This window comes from Emys orbicularis, chromosome 10 (genome assembly GCF_028017835.1).
Source record: "Emys orbicularis isolate rEmyOrb1 chromosome 10, rEmyOrb1.hap1, whole genome shotgun sequence".
Taxonomy (NCBI): domain Eukaryota; kingdom Metazoa; phylum Chordata; order Testudines; family Emydidae; genus Emys; species Emys orbicularis.
Genome location: NC_088692.1, coordinates 45,872,642 through 45,889,077, shown reverse-complemented (window position 1 = coordinate 45,889,077; position 16,436 = coordinate 45,872,642). Strand labels below are relative to the sequence as shown.

The 16,436-nt window shown below is 54.1% G+C and overlaps 1 protein-coding gene across 1 annotated transcript in view; it reads left to right on the top strand.

Moving 5' to 3' along the window:
• The window catches only part of PARP6 (poly(ADP-ribose) polymerase family member 6), a 37,813-nt gene extending 22,240 nt beyond the window's left edge, over positions 1-15,573 (top strand). The window contains exons 17-21 of the mRNA XM_065412691.1: positions 685-754; positions 7,311-7,390; positions 9,538-9,601; positions 14,427-14,511; positions 15,471-15,573. Of these exons, the coding sequence (XP_065268763.1) occupies positions 685-754; positions 7,311-7,390; positions 9,538-9,601; positions 14,427-14,511; positions 15,471-15,573 (402 nt within the window). The remainder of the gene's footprint in view (positions 1-684; positions 755-7,310; positions 7,391-9,537; positions 9,602-14,426; positions 14,512-15,470) is intronic.
• Positions 15,574-16,436: the final 863 nt, after the last annotated feature.

The following is a 16,436-nucleotide window of genomic DNA, read 5'->3' as shown; positions in this document are numbered from 1 at the left end:
GAGCCAGTGGGTCTGAGGTCTGGGCTCTGGCCTAGCTGGCATTAGAACAGAGCCCAGCTTTGTGGGGCGAGATTAACCCCTGCAGTGCTGGGCTGCAGTGAGCACCAGCAGCAGAGTCTCCCATCAGCAGGGTGTGCCAGCGGGAGACGTGTCCGAGGGCTCCCAGGGCAGTAGATTTTCACTGACAGCCCACCTGGGGAGGGTCCCACGCCCAAGGCCATGCCCTCTCCTCTTCTCACTGCAGCTCAGCTCAGCTCCCAGCAGCCGACTTTCCCAAACCCGCCCCGCTCCCAGCAGTGCCCAGGCACTGGCTCTGCAGGCTCAGCTGCTCCTGAGTGGGACAAGCAGACAGAAAAGTAGTTGGACAGACTGACTGGTGGGAGATGGGGGGAGACGGCTAGACAACATGCAGGGGAGGGGCCTGCAGCGTGGGGCAGATGGACAGACCAACAGGTGGGGGAGATGCTGGCAGCGTGGGGCGGATGGACAGACCGACAGGCAGAGGAAGGGTCTGCAGCATGGGGCGGATGGACAGACTGACTAGCGGGGGAGGGCCTGCAGTCTGGCCAGTCTGTGCCCTGTTGGTTTCTCCCCGCCCTGGCCCTGGGCTGGTGGATGCGGCGCCCCCTGGGTACATGCTCACGCCCTCTGCCTGTGTTGCTCACGCTGGTGTTTTCCTGCAAGCTGCATGGAGCAGCCTATGGCAAAGGCATCTATCTGAGCCCCATCTCCAGTATTTCCTTTGGATACTCAGGTAAGAGGCTCTCCTCTCTCCCCGTCTGTCTGTGCACCCCATGGCCCTGGAGAACTACACGTTCCCCTCCATGTCCTGTTGCAAACCCAGCCTGGGAGGGACGCTGCTGGGCTGGGGCAGTTCTGGGCGCCCTGTGGAAAGGGCTCGTGCCAGTTGCACACCGCTCAGGCTGGGAGAAGCACATGCAAACAGCATTTTCCAGAAGCCATGTGTATTAGGGAAGGAGAATGCGGCTCCCAGGGCCAGTTCTGAGCGGGGTTTCCCACGTGGGTCGGCCTGCACAGCCTGCCCTCCGGGGCTCTGGTCTGCGCACTGGGCTGGGCTTGATGCGAGGCCTATCTGCACATGTTGCTTCCAGCCAGAGCTGTGTGTGATTGGCATGAGTGCCCCCAGACCCTGCTCCTCTGTCACCCCTGTGCTCCAGGCTGTCCCCCTCAGGGCTATTGCCAAGAACAGCTCCATCCAGGGTGTCTGGGCAGGGCGTGCCGGTGGCATGGAGGCAGGTTTAAATTGTAGGGGAGCTGGTCCTGTGGCCTCCTGGGATTAACGCTTGCTCATGCCTGCCTTCTCAGAGACACGCCTGCTTAGTGGCGCCAGCATGCCTGTTTTGTGGTGTGTTTGTGTGTGTGCCCGTCTCATCTATGGCAGTCCCCATGCATCGCACGGCTCCCTCATTCTCCCCTCCCCACCTCTCTCTCTGTAACATGCCCTGGGATGTACCCGCAGCCATTGGCCGGGAGTGCCAGATCCTGCCTTGGTCTGACGGGGCGATGGGTCTTCTCTGATGGGAAGTCCCTGGCTACGTGGATATCTGCTGTCACAGACAGGTACAGTCAGGAAGGCGACTCTGCCAGCCTGGGGCGGGGGGGTGGGTGGGTCCTGGTTCTTCTCCAGCATTGCATGGCACTGATTTTGAGAAGCAGCCTCCCATGCCTGCAATCTGGAAGGTGCCATCAATGTCTCAGGAACAGATGGACAATGAATGTCTCTCTGCAAAGCATCTGCTTCCTGGGGGAAGCTTTGATTTTTCATCCAAAACCCGAATACCCCCTGGAAGCTGTAGTTCAGGCACCTCGTGTCCCCTTTCTCCTCTCTGGGCCAGGCTCCCCAGCTAGATTTTATTTCTCATGATGCATCACCCACCTCTCCAAGAGGGGAGACTGTGGTGAACCATGGGAGATGTAGTCTGACCAGGGGGTTTAGCCCATAGAACATAAGTAGGGCCATACTGGGTCAGACCAAAGGTCCATCTCACCCAGTATCCTTTCTTAGGACAGTGGCCAATGCCAGGTGCTTCAGAGGGAATGAACAGAACAGAGCAATTATCAAGTGATCCATCCCCTGTCGTCCAGTCCCAGCTTCTGGCAGTCAGAGGTTTAAGGATGCCCAGAGCATGGGGTTGAGTCTCTGGCCATCTTGGCTGATAGCCATTGAGGGACCTGTCCTCCATGAACATATCTAATTCTTTTCTGAATCTAGTTATTGTTTTGGCCTTCACAGCATCCCCTGGTAATGAGATCCACAGGCTGATTGTGGGTTGTGTGAAGAAATACTTCCTTATGTTTGTTTTAAACTACTACCTATTAATTTCATTGGGGCACCCCTGGTTTGTGTGTTATGTGATGGGATAAATAACACTTCCCTATTCACTTTCTCCACACCAGTCATGATTTTGTAGACTCTATCATATCCTCCCTTAGTTGTCTCTTTTCTAAGATGAAGAGTCCCATTTTTTTAATCTCTCCTCAAATGGAAGCTTGTCCACACCCCTAATAATTTTTGTTGCCCTTCTCTGTACCATTCCCAATTCTAATACTCCTTGTTTGAGATGGGGTGACCAGAACTTCAAGCAGTATTCACTGTGTGGGCATACCATGGATTTATATAGTGGCATGATATTTTCTGTTTTTTATCTATCCCTTTTCTAATAGTTCCTAACATTGGGTTAGCTTTTGTGACTGCCACTGCATGTTGAGCAGATGTTTTCAGACAACTATCCTCAATAACGCCAAGATCTCTGTCTTGAGTGGTAACAACTAATTTAGACCCCGGCATTTTGTATCCATAGTTGGGATTATTTTTTTCCAATGTACATTACTTCACACTTATCAATATTGAATTTCATCTACCATTTTGTTACCCAATCCCCCAGTTTTGTGAGATCCCTTTGTAACTCTTTGCTGTCAGCTTTGGACTTAACTCTCTTGAGTAATTTTGTATCATCTGAAAATTTTGCCACCTCACTGTTTACCCATTTTTCCAGATCATTTATGAATATGTTGAACAGCACTGGTCCCAATACAGACCCCTAGGGGACACCACTATTTACCTCTCTCCGTTCTGAAAACTGACCATTTATTCCTACCCTTTGTTTCCTATCTTTTAACCAGTTACTGATCCATGAAAGGACCTTCCCTCTTATCCCATGACTGCTTAGTTTGCCTAACAGCCTTTGGTGTGGGACCTTGTCAAAGACTTTCTGAAAGTCCAAGAAAACTATACCGACTGGATCATATACTTGTTGACCCCCCTCAAAGAATTGTAATAGATTGGTGAGGCATGATTTCCTTCTACAAAAATTGTGTTGACTTTTCCCCAACATATCATGTTTATGTATCTGATAATTCTCTTCTTTACTACAGTTTCAACCAATTTGTCTGGTACTGAAGTTGGGCTTATCAGCCTGTACTTGCCAGGATCACCTCTGCGGCCTTTTAAAAAAAAATCAGCATTACATTAGCTATCCTCCAGTCATCTGGTACAGAGGCTGATTTAAGCAATAGGTTACATACCACAGATATTAATTCTGCGATTTCATATATGAGTTCCTTCAGAACTCTTGGGTGAATACCAGCTGGTCCTGGTGACTTATTACTGTTTAATTTAGCTATTTATTCCAAAACCTCCTCTATTGACACCTCAGTCTGAGATGGTTCCTCAGAATGGCTCAGGTGTGGGGATCTCCCTCACATCCTCTGCAGTGAAAACTGATGCAAAGAATTCATTTAGCTTCTCCACAATGGCCTTGTCTTCCTTGAGTGCTCATTTAGTACCTCAATCATCCAGTGCCCTCATTGATTATTTGGCAGACTTCCTGCTTCTGCGGTGCTTAAAAAAATTGCTGTTAGTTTTTGTGTCTTTAGCTAGTTGCTCTTCAGTCTTTCTTAGTCTGCCTTAATATGCTTTTACACTTGACTTGCCAGAGTTTATGCTCTGTTTTATTTTCCTCACTAGGATTTGACTTCCAATTTTTAAAGGATACCTTTTTACCCCTAACCACCTCTTTTACTCCGCTCTTTAGCCATTGCAGCATGTGTTTTGGTTCTCTTACTGTTCTGTTCTATTTGGGGTATACATTTAGTCTGAACCTCTGTCATGGTGTTTTAAAATAGTGTCTATGCAGTTTGCAGGCATTTCCCCCTTGAGACTGTCCCTTTTAATTTCCATTTAATGAACTTCCTCCTTTTTGTGTAGTTCCCCTTTTTGAAGTAAAGTGTGACTGGGGTGGGTTTCTGTGGCATTTCCCCCCCTCCAAAGATATTACATTATGGTCCCTATTACTGAGTGGTTCAGCTGCGTTCACCTCTTGGACCAGACTCTGTGCTCCACTTAAGAGAAGAAGAACATGAAGCAGCTGAACTACAACTGCTATGGGCACCACAGCAGCATTTCCATACTGAACTCGTTCGCTTTCAGTTTCCCATTTTTCAGAGAAATATCAACATTTCCCATGGAAAATTTGGACAAAAATAACTTGTTTAATTTGTGTAGAAATTTGCCATAGAGAAATAACCTGTTTTCCAACTAGCTTTAATTAACATACTTCCCCCGATGTGTCTGCCAGGGCTCCCGGCTTCCCGGCTGGCCCAGTTCTCTCAGCCATTGCATCAGCACAGTAAGAAACCCGATGCAAACTGGGAGCCCAGTCCTGCCTCCCTTGCGTATCTGAAGCTTTTATTGGCTTCAGTGAGGACTAGGGCCCTCGTCTCTTAGCCCATCACCTCTCAAGCCTTTCCCATGCTGGGGCTTGCTTGATTTATTTGATCTGCAAAAGTCTCTCCACAGGAACTCTGAAAATCTGGCTTTATCTCTTCAAAAGAGCTCAGGCCCAGATTTCCAGTGCTTGGAACCCTTCACCGGGGCCAGATTTCCCAGAGAGCCCTGCACCTGCTGTACTCAGTGGGCGGAGCCCCTAAGCAAATCGGGCCAGTCATTTCGGTGCCTCTCTGGGAGCGGTGTTGGAAATTCCAGTCAGAGCACCCTTCCAGCCCCGGTAAGCAGGAAAAGCCAATTGATTGTCCCCCTGCATTTCCCGGGGCCGGGGTGAGATTGGCCCCTGTGGTAAGTGCCCTTGTGTCTAGTCCAGCCTAGCATTATATCAGCTGCTGCCTGTGCATTATAGAGCAGTGCCTCTTGAAAGCCCCTGGCTGCACTGTCTAGAGAGCCATCCTGTCTGGGGAATGAATGACTGTAGTGCCTTGAGGGTACTGTCATGATTTGGTGATAGGCATGGTATGAACACCTAGAGCGGGGGTAGCCTGGGGTCATGGCTTTCAGGTGGGTCACATGCCGGTGTCAGGGGCAGCGACCAAGCTGCATTGGTAGATGGGGTGTGTGTGTCCTGCTCTGGGGAAGGCTGCGAAGCACTGGCATGACTGGGTCTGTTACCTGCTCTCCCTGCCTCGCCCTCCTTCCCTCCTCTCCACTCTGCTCGCCTGATGAACAGGGGACGGTTCCTCTTGAGTTCCATTGGCAAACGCTTTGCCTCCCCCTCCCCCTGCAGTGGGGCGCAAAGGGGAGCCAAGCCAGCTAGCCTGGGAGTGCAGCAGGGCCATGTGGAGGGAAGCCTGGCTGCCCATCCAGGCAGCCAGCTCTGTCCCCTCTGCACAGCTTCCACATGGCTCATTGGCCACACCAGCAGCAGGCATGTGGCCAGCAGAGGAACTACCCTGAGTGGTAGGTCGCCCCAGCCTTAGTGCTGCCGTGGCCAGTGGGGGTGGAGGGAGAGTCCCCACAGATCCCCCGCCAGGGTTTCTGCTGGCCCTTCTCTTGGTCCCATGGATTCACAGATTCAAAGGCCAGAAGGGACCGCCGTGATCACCTAGTCTGGCCTCCTGTCTAACCCAGGCCAGAGAGCTGGGGGACGTGGAGACTCCTGGTCCCTGTTTATTCCCCTCTCTGCGGGGAGGTGAACTCGGGGAGCTTTCTGATTCCCAGGGCCCTTTTACACTACTCACTCTGGGGATCTGGGGCCAATGGGCTGATGTCTCTTAGGGCACATCAGGAAGCAAACGAGGGCAGTAGAAGCCGTGTCTGCTTAACCCCCCTCCAGCTTGAGCGTCCCTGAGACACATCACACTGCTGCAGATCTTGCCCCTTAGCTCTGGAAAGTCAGATTCATCGCTGCATCGTCTGTCAAGGGCCCTGACCCATGGATATTCCCAGTCGGGTTGGATCTTCACCTGGAGCATTTGGTGACAATGCATGTCTGGGGGGCCCAGCCCAGGCCAGCGGGATGGCAGAGAAAGTCAACGTGCCCCTGCTTCAGCCACAAGCACCTAGGGAGCCAGCTGGCTGCTCTGGGGTTCATCTGGCTTCTGTGGATTGACGCTGCCCCATGGCAGTTTGAGGGGGATGGGGGGAGACAGAATTTGAGCTCCAGGTCCTGTTAAACTCCAGACTAACAGGGAACCACAGCAACTCCTGTTGACAAGGCTCAGACCCTGCCTTCAGCAGTGTCACTCGCTCCCCACCTTTGTCCTTCACAATGGCCCCAGGCGGCCCTAGATGGTGGCAGCTGTGGCTCTCTGTCGTTCCGCAGTGCTTGGCCCTTTCAGGAGCACCTTATTACAGAGTCTCCTCCTCCCTGAGCACCTGTGATTGTTAAGCTACAGGGCAGGTATCATGTAGCCGATGAGGTATAAACGCAGGGTAAGACGTGGCCTGGTGGAGCTGTGTGCTGGGCTGTAGCTCAGGAGACATGGGGTCAATTCCCAGCTCAGCTGCAAATGCTGTGGCTTTAGGCAAATCATGTGATCTACCCTGTGTTCCAGTTCCCAAGCTGTAAGAGTGGGTCCAGTCCTCCCACTGGGGCTAAATCCATGAGTGGCTGTGGTGTGGTGGGGCCATGTTACGGACCTCACTCAGTCTTGCCTCCTAAAAGATAGACAGCAGACTGAAGATGGTCGTCTCAGCTCTTGCCCAAATGATCTCCAGGGACACATGTCCCTATGTGGTTACACTCACCAAGTCAGCCCCCTGCATGGTAGTTCCCACGTGCACGCATGCATTTGTGCTCCTGTATATGAGAGGGTTCCTGCACCATCTAATGTTCTTCATGGGAATGTCTGCTTGGGTCATGGCACAGCCTTGGGTTTGGCAGTGCATTGCCAGGGCAATATTGATCTGCATGGAGAGCTGGCCTCATCCTTTCGCCTCCTTCAGCGAGCAGCTGTGCCTTGTGGAGCATCCTGGACACAGGATCTAGCAAGAGGAGGGCGGCCTTTCCCCAGTAACTGCTGACCTGTGCTGCTGTTCTTCCTTTATTGTCCAACAGGGATGGGGAAAGGACAACACAGGATGCCCTCAAAGGATGAGCTCGTCCAGAGATATAACCGAATGAACACCATCCCTCAGGTAACCGGCGGTATTGCTTGCTGGGCCTTGTCCCTGGAACCCCAGCCATGCACAGCCTCTGTTTGTCCTTCTGTCCTTACGCCAGCCGCAGGGGTATGTGCAAGACTGGCTTGTGTCATGCCTGAGATGTGTTTGCGCAATCACTGTTGCTTCTGTGCCTGAGGGGAGGGAATGTTGTCCAGTGGTTAGAGCAGGCGACTGGGGCTCAGGGCTCCTAGGTTCTATTTGCTGTTCTGTTGTTCTTTTGGTAAGGGCCATAACCTCTTAGTATTGGCCCGACTGTGGTCCCATTGATGTCAGTGGGCAGTCAACTTGTGAAAACAGTCAACTTCTGAAAACCCCCACTTTCTGTGCCTCAGTTTACCCATCTATAAAATGTGTATAGTCAGCCTCATCTACCTCTCTGGTTTGTGCCCTGGGCGTCTACATCTGGAGACCTGGCTATTTACATCTATCAGATGTTTGGTGGGATTTATTCTGGCTCTATTTTTGCAAAGCATGAAGCTGATTGTGTGTCCTGAGACAAGGCTGGGATGCATTGGCAGAGCTCTGTGTGTGTGTGTGTGTGTGTGTGTGTGTGTGTGTGTGTGTGTGCGCCAAACCTGTACAGCTCTGCCTGCAGTGAGCCCAGCCTGAGCCATCAGCCTCTCCAATTTACAAGCATCCAATCTTGGTCCGCCCATGGGAGCAGTGAGACTGGGAATTCCTCCGTCACTGTTCAGGGTGGGGTGGATACGGCACTGCTCACTGGGGTGGACAGCTGGCTGTTTGCTGTGCACAGCCTGGGGGCAGCCTGTTTGAATCCTGAGAAGGGGGGGGTGGAGCCTGCCCAAAGAAAAGACCCACCCCTCTGTGATGCTCTGTTCAGTACCGAACGCCACTGTGTTACCCCTCTGCCTCCACAAGTGGGAACTGTGCTGGAGCTTAAACTGTGAGTCAGCTCCCTGCCACCCAGCCAGCCCACCTCACCACACACTCCTCAAGGCTCTGCCCGTCTAAGCCTTGCCTTGCTAGGACCCATCAGTGAACCCCAGTTCCTGCGCTCCCTGGAGCGGTCTCCCTGCAGTGTCAGCCCCTTTCACTGGACACTTGCATTCGCTGCCTCCAAAGAGACGGTGTGCACACCAGTTGGTTAGGTTAGCTGAAGACTCGCCCTTCACTTCCATGCACAACGCTGAGATGGTTTGGTAAGAAAACAAGAATACGTTGATTTATACAGAACAGAGATTTAAGTGATACTAAGCAAGAGGCTTGTCTGGTTACAAGCTAAACAAAAGTAAAACCCGCTTTCTAGCGTCAAAAGCATAACAGCTCACAAGCTTGGTCTCAGGCAATTTCTCACTTATAACCTCTTCTCAGAGACTTCAACCCCCATGGCTGAAGATTCCCAGGGCTCTGGCCTTGCTTAAGTGATAGATACTTAGAATGTCTTTGTGCTCTCTCTTACAATTTCCAAAGTCTATTGTCTTTGTTTCAAGAGCCAGAAAGACTTCCTGGGCATGCAGGCTTCGAGCCCCGGTGAGCTCACTGAGCGCCTTCCTCCGTTGCCTGTTAGCTTGATGACTTTGTTCACCTGATATGTAAATGTACTTTCATTGTCCTGTACCGGTCATCAAGCCTGTCAGACATTCCTTTGCCTAGGGTAAGCTGGGGTCATGCTCCGTCTCCCAAACATATTTCCAGCACACATATACAACTCTTTGTACCTAATCTGTACATGCGTTACGCAGTGACTTTCAGGACCAACATGTCACCAGTTTACGTATGATACCTTATGTTTTAGAGACATGTTAGGACAACAGTGTGTCGGGTCTGATACGAGTTACGGTGTAGTGGGCCCTCTGCCAGTGGGCATTGAGGGGCACTTCGGGTCCCACCCTCAGTTGGGGGCTGGGCCACAGAGCCCAGAACTCTACAAATTACTGAGAGCAACAAATGAAGAAAGCAGGGCCGGGGTCCAGCCCTGGTTGGGTTATCAGTGTTTATACCTCTGACGTGGTCAATACTCTCCACTGTGATTGGCGGCTCCTACGGAGCTTGGACTATGAAAGGGGCAGGACCGGCCACTGCAAAGGCAGAGCAGTGACGCAACCCGAGTGGGGAGCCAGGCAGGTCATGGTAACCCAGACTTTGTGGTTTGTTTGCAGACTCGATCCATCCAGTCCCGGTTCCTACAGAGTCGGAATCTAAACTGTATAGCACTTTGTGAAGGTAAGAGGTGGAGGAAGGGGTGTCCTCACTCACCGCCTTGAGGGCCCTGGGACCCCAGGAATGGCACTGGAACAAGGTGGGGTTGGAATGGTGGGTGCCAGAAACCTGGCTGCCTATTGCCTGTTCTCTGAGCACAGACTATCGCAGCGTGCCATCCCTTCCTGCTGGGCTGTGCAGCTGGTGGTCTGCTCGCTCCATGCCCTAGTGGGACGTGCTGCCCATTCATCATCTTGGCCGTCCATATGCTGGTGTCCCCTCTCTGCCACACAAATGGCTGTGGCACAGTGTGTCCCGGGCCTTGTGCTGTGGTGGGCATCGTTTCTCCCTGTCTAGGAGTATCTGGGCCAGTCTGGGGGCTGGTCCATGACTGGAGGGGACCCATGCCACGTTGTCTCTGGTGGAGCTTTGGCTGGCATCACTCACTCAGGAGTCTTCTCTTGGAGACCCAGAAGGGTGGTGTTAGCTCTGGCTCCTCCTCAGCAGCTTTCCCTGGTAGCAGTGAGGGTTGCAGGGACTCTGCTAGATCACCTCCTCACTTTCAGCATGGCTGTGAGGCTGTGGGAGGCAGTGAGCCACCATGAGCTGCGCGTGACAGGTAGGTCTCGGCCTCTTCTGTGCTGAGCCCAGTGGGTTCAGCGTGTTTGCTTTTCTCAGTGCCTGGCTGGGGAAAGGGCTTGGGGAATGGTGGTCTGGCTGGGGCTCACTCTTGATCAGCTGATGGCTGGGCTCTGGCATGGATGGGGCCTGCCCATGGGATCTGGGTGGATCCCTGGTGGCTTCTGGGCACAGCTCCAGGGGCTGATACTGACTTTTTAAAGCCCTGCCTGGTGGGACTGTCTGGCTGGGATCCTGCCTCCTCCCCAGGCCCCCATGTAGTAGTTGAGATCAGCCGATGTTCTCTTGTGAACTCTCCCCAGAGCCAGACACCCTGCCTGGGCATTTCCAGTGCTGGGCCCCTATGCTTTGGAATTGGCTTATGCCCTCTATTGGGTCTGAGCCCACTGACCCTGGGGCTGGTGTGACTCCTGCCCGTCCCTTCCTGGGGCCAGTGGGTGGGGGGGAAAGGGTTTTGCTCTTCACGTTGGGCAGGAAACAGTTTTCTTTTCCTGTGAAAATTTGAGAAATGTCTTCCAGTCCCAAATTGGGATGAAAAGTGAAAACTTGAAAACGTTCATGCATTGGAAATCTGAAGGCGTTTTGGTTTGGCTCAGTCGAACGTTCCATTGCCATAAAGTCAAAACATTTTGCCCGCTTTTCATTTTCTATGTTTTACTCTAACTGGCTTGAGTTTTGAAATGGACAGGACTTTCCAACTGGAGGAACCAGAATGTTTTGTTCTGAGAAATGTCAAAATGGGCATTTCGACGGTTCAGAAACGGTTTTTCCAAATATGCTTTGGAGTTGAGACATTTGTCCAAACTTTCCCACCAGAAGTTTCGGTTTCAATGATTCTGCATTTTTTTTTTTTTTGACAAAAAAAGTTGAACTGAATCAATCCCAGCCACCTCTAGGCTCTTTGCTTGTAGCCTAACTCCCTTTCCATCGGCTCTTTCCTCACTTGTCTGGCTGGACTGCACGCTCTTTGGCGCAGGGACTGTCTCTTGCTGCGTGTTTATATAGTTCCTAGCGCAATGGGGTCTTGATCTCAGTGGGGGCTCCTAGATGATCCAACAATACAAATAAATAATAACGCTATTCAGTTGATGTTAGTCAACTCCTTTTTGTATGTTTTGAAACATAATTGTATAGCGGGGTCGGCAACCCGCGTGCCAAAGGTGGCACGCAAGCCGATTTTTAATGGCACGCCGGCCCCACTCAGCCCCGTGCATGCTCCACCTTACTTTCACTTCTAGGTTCCGGCTGCCGGCCCCTTGCCAGCTGGGGTCCCGGTGGCCAGAACCCCGGCTGGCAAGGGGCCGGCGACCGAAACCCCAGAGCAGCGGCGGGCTGAGCGGGGCCAGCGGCCGGGACTCCAGAGCGGCGGCGGGCTGAGCGGCTCAGCCCACTGCCGGTCTGGAGTTCCGTCCGCCGGCTCCTGACAGCTGGGGTTCCAGCTGCCGGTCCCGCTCAGCCCGCTGCTGGCCTGGATGTACGGAACCTCGGGCTGGCAGGGGGTGTACACACAGCTGGCCCACAGCTCCCTTGGCAGGAACAGGAACAGCGTGGGGCAGGGACCCATCCACCATCCAGGTAACCTGGCTGCAACCGGGACTGTCCCAGGCCAGCCCCAAGCCCCCCAACACACACACACCCCAACCCCCTGCCCTGAGCCCCTCACGCCACCCAACCTTGACTCCTGCACCCCCCATGCTCCCAGCCCTGACTCCTGCATCATCCACATCCCCACCCCCTGCCCTGAGCCCCCCGCGCCCCAACCCCCTACCCTGAGTGCTCCCCCCCACACCCACACATCCCCAGCCCCTGAGCTCCTCCCCCTGAGGGGGGTTGCAATATGACAGTACCTGAAAGACATGTAAGTTACTTTCACCCCTGCTGGAACCCCAGACCGGCAGCGGACTGAGTGGAGCCGGCGGTGGGCTGAGCAGCTCATCCCGCTGCTGGTCTGGGGTTCCGGTCGCCGGCCCCGCTCAGCCCACTGCCAGCCTGGGGTACCGGCAGCCAGCCCAGGGCTCTGCTCCTGGCCTCGACCCAGCGCTCTTCAGTCACCCCCTGATGTAGCCCACATTGGAAAACTCAGCAAGGAAAAGCGAGGGCAAGGATTACACTAAACTGATAAGATCTGCATTTTAATTTTATTTTAAATGAAGCTTCTTAAATATTTTAAAAACCTTATTTACTTTAAATACAACAATCGTTTATTTATATAATATACATTTATAGAGAGAGACCTTCTAAAAACATTAAAATGTATTACCGGCACGCGAAACCTTAAATTAGAGTGAACTTGGCACACCACTTCTGAAACGTTGCCTACCCCTGTTGTATAGGCAGGTCCCTTGGGGCGATCCTAATGATTCCTAGAGTTTTTAAGGCCAGACCATTAGATCATGTAGTCCAGCGGTTCTCAACCAGGGACCTGGGGCCCTCTGGGGGGCCTCGAGCAGGTTTCAGGGTGGTCCGCCAAAATAAACCAGAGAGCTGGCCCAGCTTTAGATTTGCTGGGGCTCAGGGCAGAAAGCTGAAGCCCGAGCCGCCTGGGGCTGAAGCTGAAGCCCGAGCAACTTAGCTTTGCGGGGCCCTGTGTGGCATGGGGCTTTGGGCAGTTGCCCTGCTTGCTACCCCATAACGCTGGCCCTGGCTTTTAATATACTGGATATGCAGAAAACCAGTTGTTTTGACACAGGTGGGCTGTGGAGTTTTTATAGCATGTTGGGGGGGGGGGGGGGGGGGGCTCAGAATGAAAAAGATGAAGAACCTCCTGCATAGAATCAGAATCATAGAATATCAGGGTTGGAAGGGACCTCAGGAGGTCATCTAGTCAAACCCCTTGCCCAAAGCAGGACCAACACCAACTAAATCATCCCAGCCAGGGCTTTGTCAAGCCTGACCTTAAAAACCTCTAAGGATGGAGATTCCACCACCTCCCTAGGTAACCCATTCCAGTGCTTCACCACCCTCCTAGTGAAAAACTTTCCCCTAATATCCAACCTAAACCTCCCCCGCTGCAACTTGAGACCATTACTCCTTGTTCTGTCATCCAATACCACTGAGAACAGTCTAGATCCATCCTCTTTGGAACTCCCTTTCAGGTAGTTGAAAGCAGCTATCAAATCCCCCATTATTCTTCTCTTCTGCAGACTAAATAATCCCAGTTCCCTCAGCCTCTCCTCGTAAATCATGTGCTCCAGCCCCCTAATCATTTTTGTTGCCCTCTGCTGGACTCTTTCAAATTTTTCCACATCCTTCTTGTAGTGTGGGGATCAAAACTGAACACAGTACTCCAGGTGAGGCCTCACCAATGTTGAATAGAGGGGAATGATCACGTTCCTCGATCTGCTGGCAGTGCTCCTACTAATACAGCCCAAAATGCTGTTAGCGCTGGCGGCAGTCATGGGCGGGTGGCGGGCACGCGGCCGGCGGAGCGGGGGGGTGGCGCGGGCGGCATGCGGCCCGCAGCGCGGCCAGGAGTCGCCGCTGGAGGAGCGGGGGGGTGCAGGTTGGCGGCCCGGTGGGCACGCGGCCGGAGGAGCGGGGGGGGCGCAGCATGCGGCCGGCAGCCACAGCCGGAGGAGCGAGGGGGGGTGTGCGGGGGTGGCACGGCAGGGCCGGAGGAGCCATGGGGGGGAGGGGCGGTGCGGTTGGAGGAGCCAGCCGGGGGGGGGGCGCGGAGCAGCCGGAGGAGGAGCCAAGGGGGGCGTGGCCAGAGGAGGAGCCAAGGGGGCGGCGCCTTTTTTATGTTTGCTCCCCCTCCTCTTAGAAGCTGGCTACGCCACTGCCTCCAGTGTATCTACCATTCCTCCCAGCACAGGCCCAAATCTCACCCCATTATCCTGTTGAATGGGTACACTTCAGTGGATTAATTAAATGAGGTGACTGATGGGAGCACAGCCAGGCTGCAGTAACAGGTGTTAACAGGACAGTGGGTAGATAATGGTGCAGTTCCCTGGGGTCACTGCCAGGCAGCGCCATTGTGCAGCACCATGGGTGTCATTGGCATGGTCACCCCATTATTCCTTGGTGGTTGTGCCTCTCCCAGCACTCCTGTCTGGCATGGGGAGGCAGCCCTTCCCCCCCACAGCCTGGTGTGGCAGGACACACGTACCCAGGGACAGCCCCATGGAACTGGCATCCAAGGCAGGGCCCCAGCTTTGTGTGTGAGCCGTGAGCGCACCTGGTGCCTGTCTGACACCTCCTCCCTTTGCAGTGATCACCTCGAAGGATCTCCAGAAGCATGGGAACATCTGGGTGTGCCCGGTCTCGGACCATGTCTGCACCCGTTTCTTCTTTGTGTGAGTGCCAGGGCGCGAGTGGGGAGTGGCCCTGCGTGTGGGGTGGGGGCAGCTCCCCCTTTGGGGATGGGATGGCTCAAACTGCACCAGGACGGCCCAAACAGCAAGAGCATGCGAACCATTAGTCAGCATCTCGACTCAGCCCCATACGGGAGGGGAGAGGAGAACGCAGTGCCCCTCACCGCCACCGCCCCCCAGGGAGGTCTCCAGGGCCCAGCAGCATCCTGTGTGCCACCAAATGGATGCTCAAGTGCAGCCTCCAGCCCCACTGCCCCCTCCTTCCACACCAGGCCCCCCCATTCATTACCGCCCCCTCTCCCTATGGCATCCCCTGCCCCAGCCAGCCAGAGCGGCACTGGCGTGCAGCTGTCAGCAGTGGGAGGAAGGTGAGCCCCAGAGCCTGCTCCCCTTGGCTCCGCACAGCTCAGGGCCTGGTGCCTGCCAGCTGGGGGCACAAGGGGGCGCTGGGCAGGGAGGTGCTGGCAGGCAGAGCCCCTGGCCTGGTGCTCAGTGCCAGCAGCACAGCAGAGGGGTCTGCACTCTGTCACCAGGAGGCCAGCCCTGCCGAGACGGACCCATCTCGGAGCTGAGAGCTACGACCAGACATTGACACCCAGGCTGCTGGCGCCCGCAGCCTGGCTCTGCTCAGGGAGGGGTGTTAGCAATGGAATGGCTCCCATTCTGCGACCCCACTGGCAAACCTGGGCGGTTTAGCTGGGGCTCATCTCCCTCCTGCCAGCCCCTTGCCCAGACACAGAGCAAGGTGCCTGTCTTTGCAATCAGAGACCTCCCCCTCTGTCCGAGGGCCTGGAGACCCCAGCTCTGCTCCCCTCGATGGGGGTGTGGCCCAGGGAGGGTTATTGCTGGAGCAGGGACATGCTGGTGATGGGCACTCTGGGAAGCTCTGGGTGCTCGCTGAGTCCCCCCTCATGGTGCTTTCCCTGCCTCGCCCCTCCCAGGTACGAAGACGGACAAGTAGGAGACGCCAATATAAACACTCAGGACCCCAAGATCCAGAAGGAAATCATGCGTGTGATCGGAACTCAGGTCTACACAAACTGAGGGGCACCTGTGGAGCCCACACTTTTCACGCAGGGAGCCGGCGAGCCGCTCCCCCTGGTGCAGGCAGAGAGGAGCCGGGTGTCCGAGGCTGCCAAAAGGAGCAATGAAAACACTGGCTTCATGAAGGAAACAGACAGGCGTGGGGGTGGGGTGAGGGCCTCAGCATCCTCCTTGGAGCAGGACTCTGCCGCTTCAGCCAGCACCACATCTGGAGGGCAATGGCTCCGGTGCCACATCTGGGAAGTGGAGGTGCGACTGTGAGTCAGGTTTCCCAGCTGGCTCCCTGCTGCCTGTGCATAGATGTATAGCAGAGAACGCGGCCAGGGCGGGCTTGTTGATATTTTCCCATTCCCCCCCGCCCTGATCACCCTGTATCCCAGCACTGAGCAGGAGCCATGGGCACGTCCTGCCTCATGTGCCTGCCCTTGGACCTGGGCGTTGCCCCTGGGCACATGGCCGTTCTCAAGTTTACAGCAATGACATTTTTAACAACAATAAAAACAAAGCAAAAAAAATGGTTTTAGCTTATTAAAGTTCTTTAAAAAACTGTCCCCGACTCTGCCTTTGTGAATGGGCCTCTGATATGAATGTTGTGGCCACCATGAGTGGTTGGGCCATAGAGGGGTAACAGCCTACTACTGCAGCCAGTTAGTGGCTTTGCTGGTTTAGTTTGAGTGGTAGCAGGCTGAGCTTCAGCGTGGAAGCTCCTGTGGTTGATACCCACTTCTGAAGTGCAGCAGGGGGTGGTTACATTGGCATTTGAACCCAGGGGCTAGGTGTGTCACTGTAAGTAGCAGGGTGGTGCGCTGCCGATTGGTCTGATCGGAGGAACAGCTGCAGTAGGTTTAGTGGCTTTGCTCAAG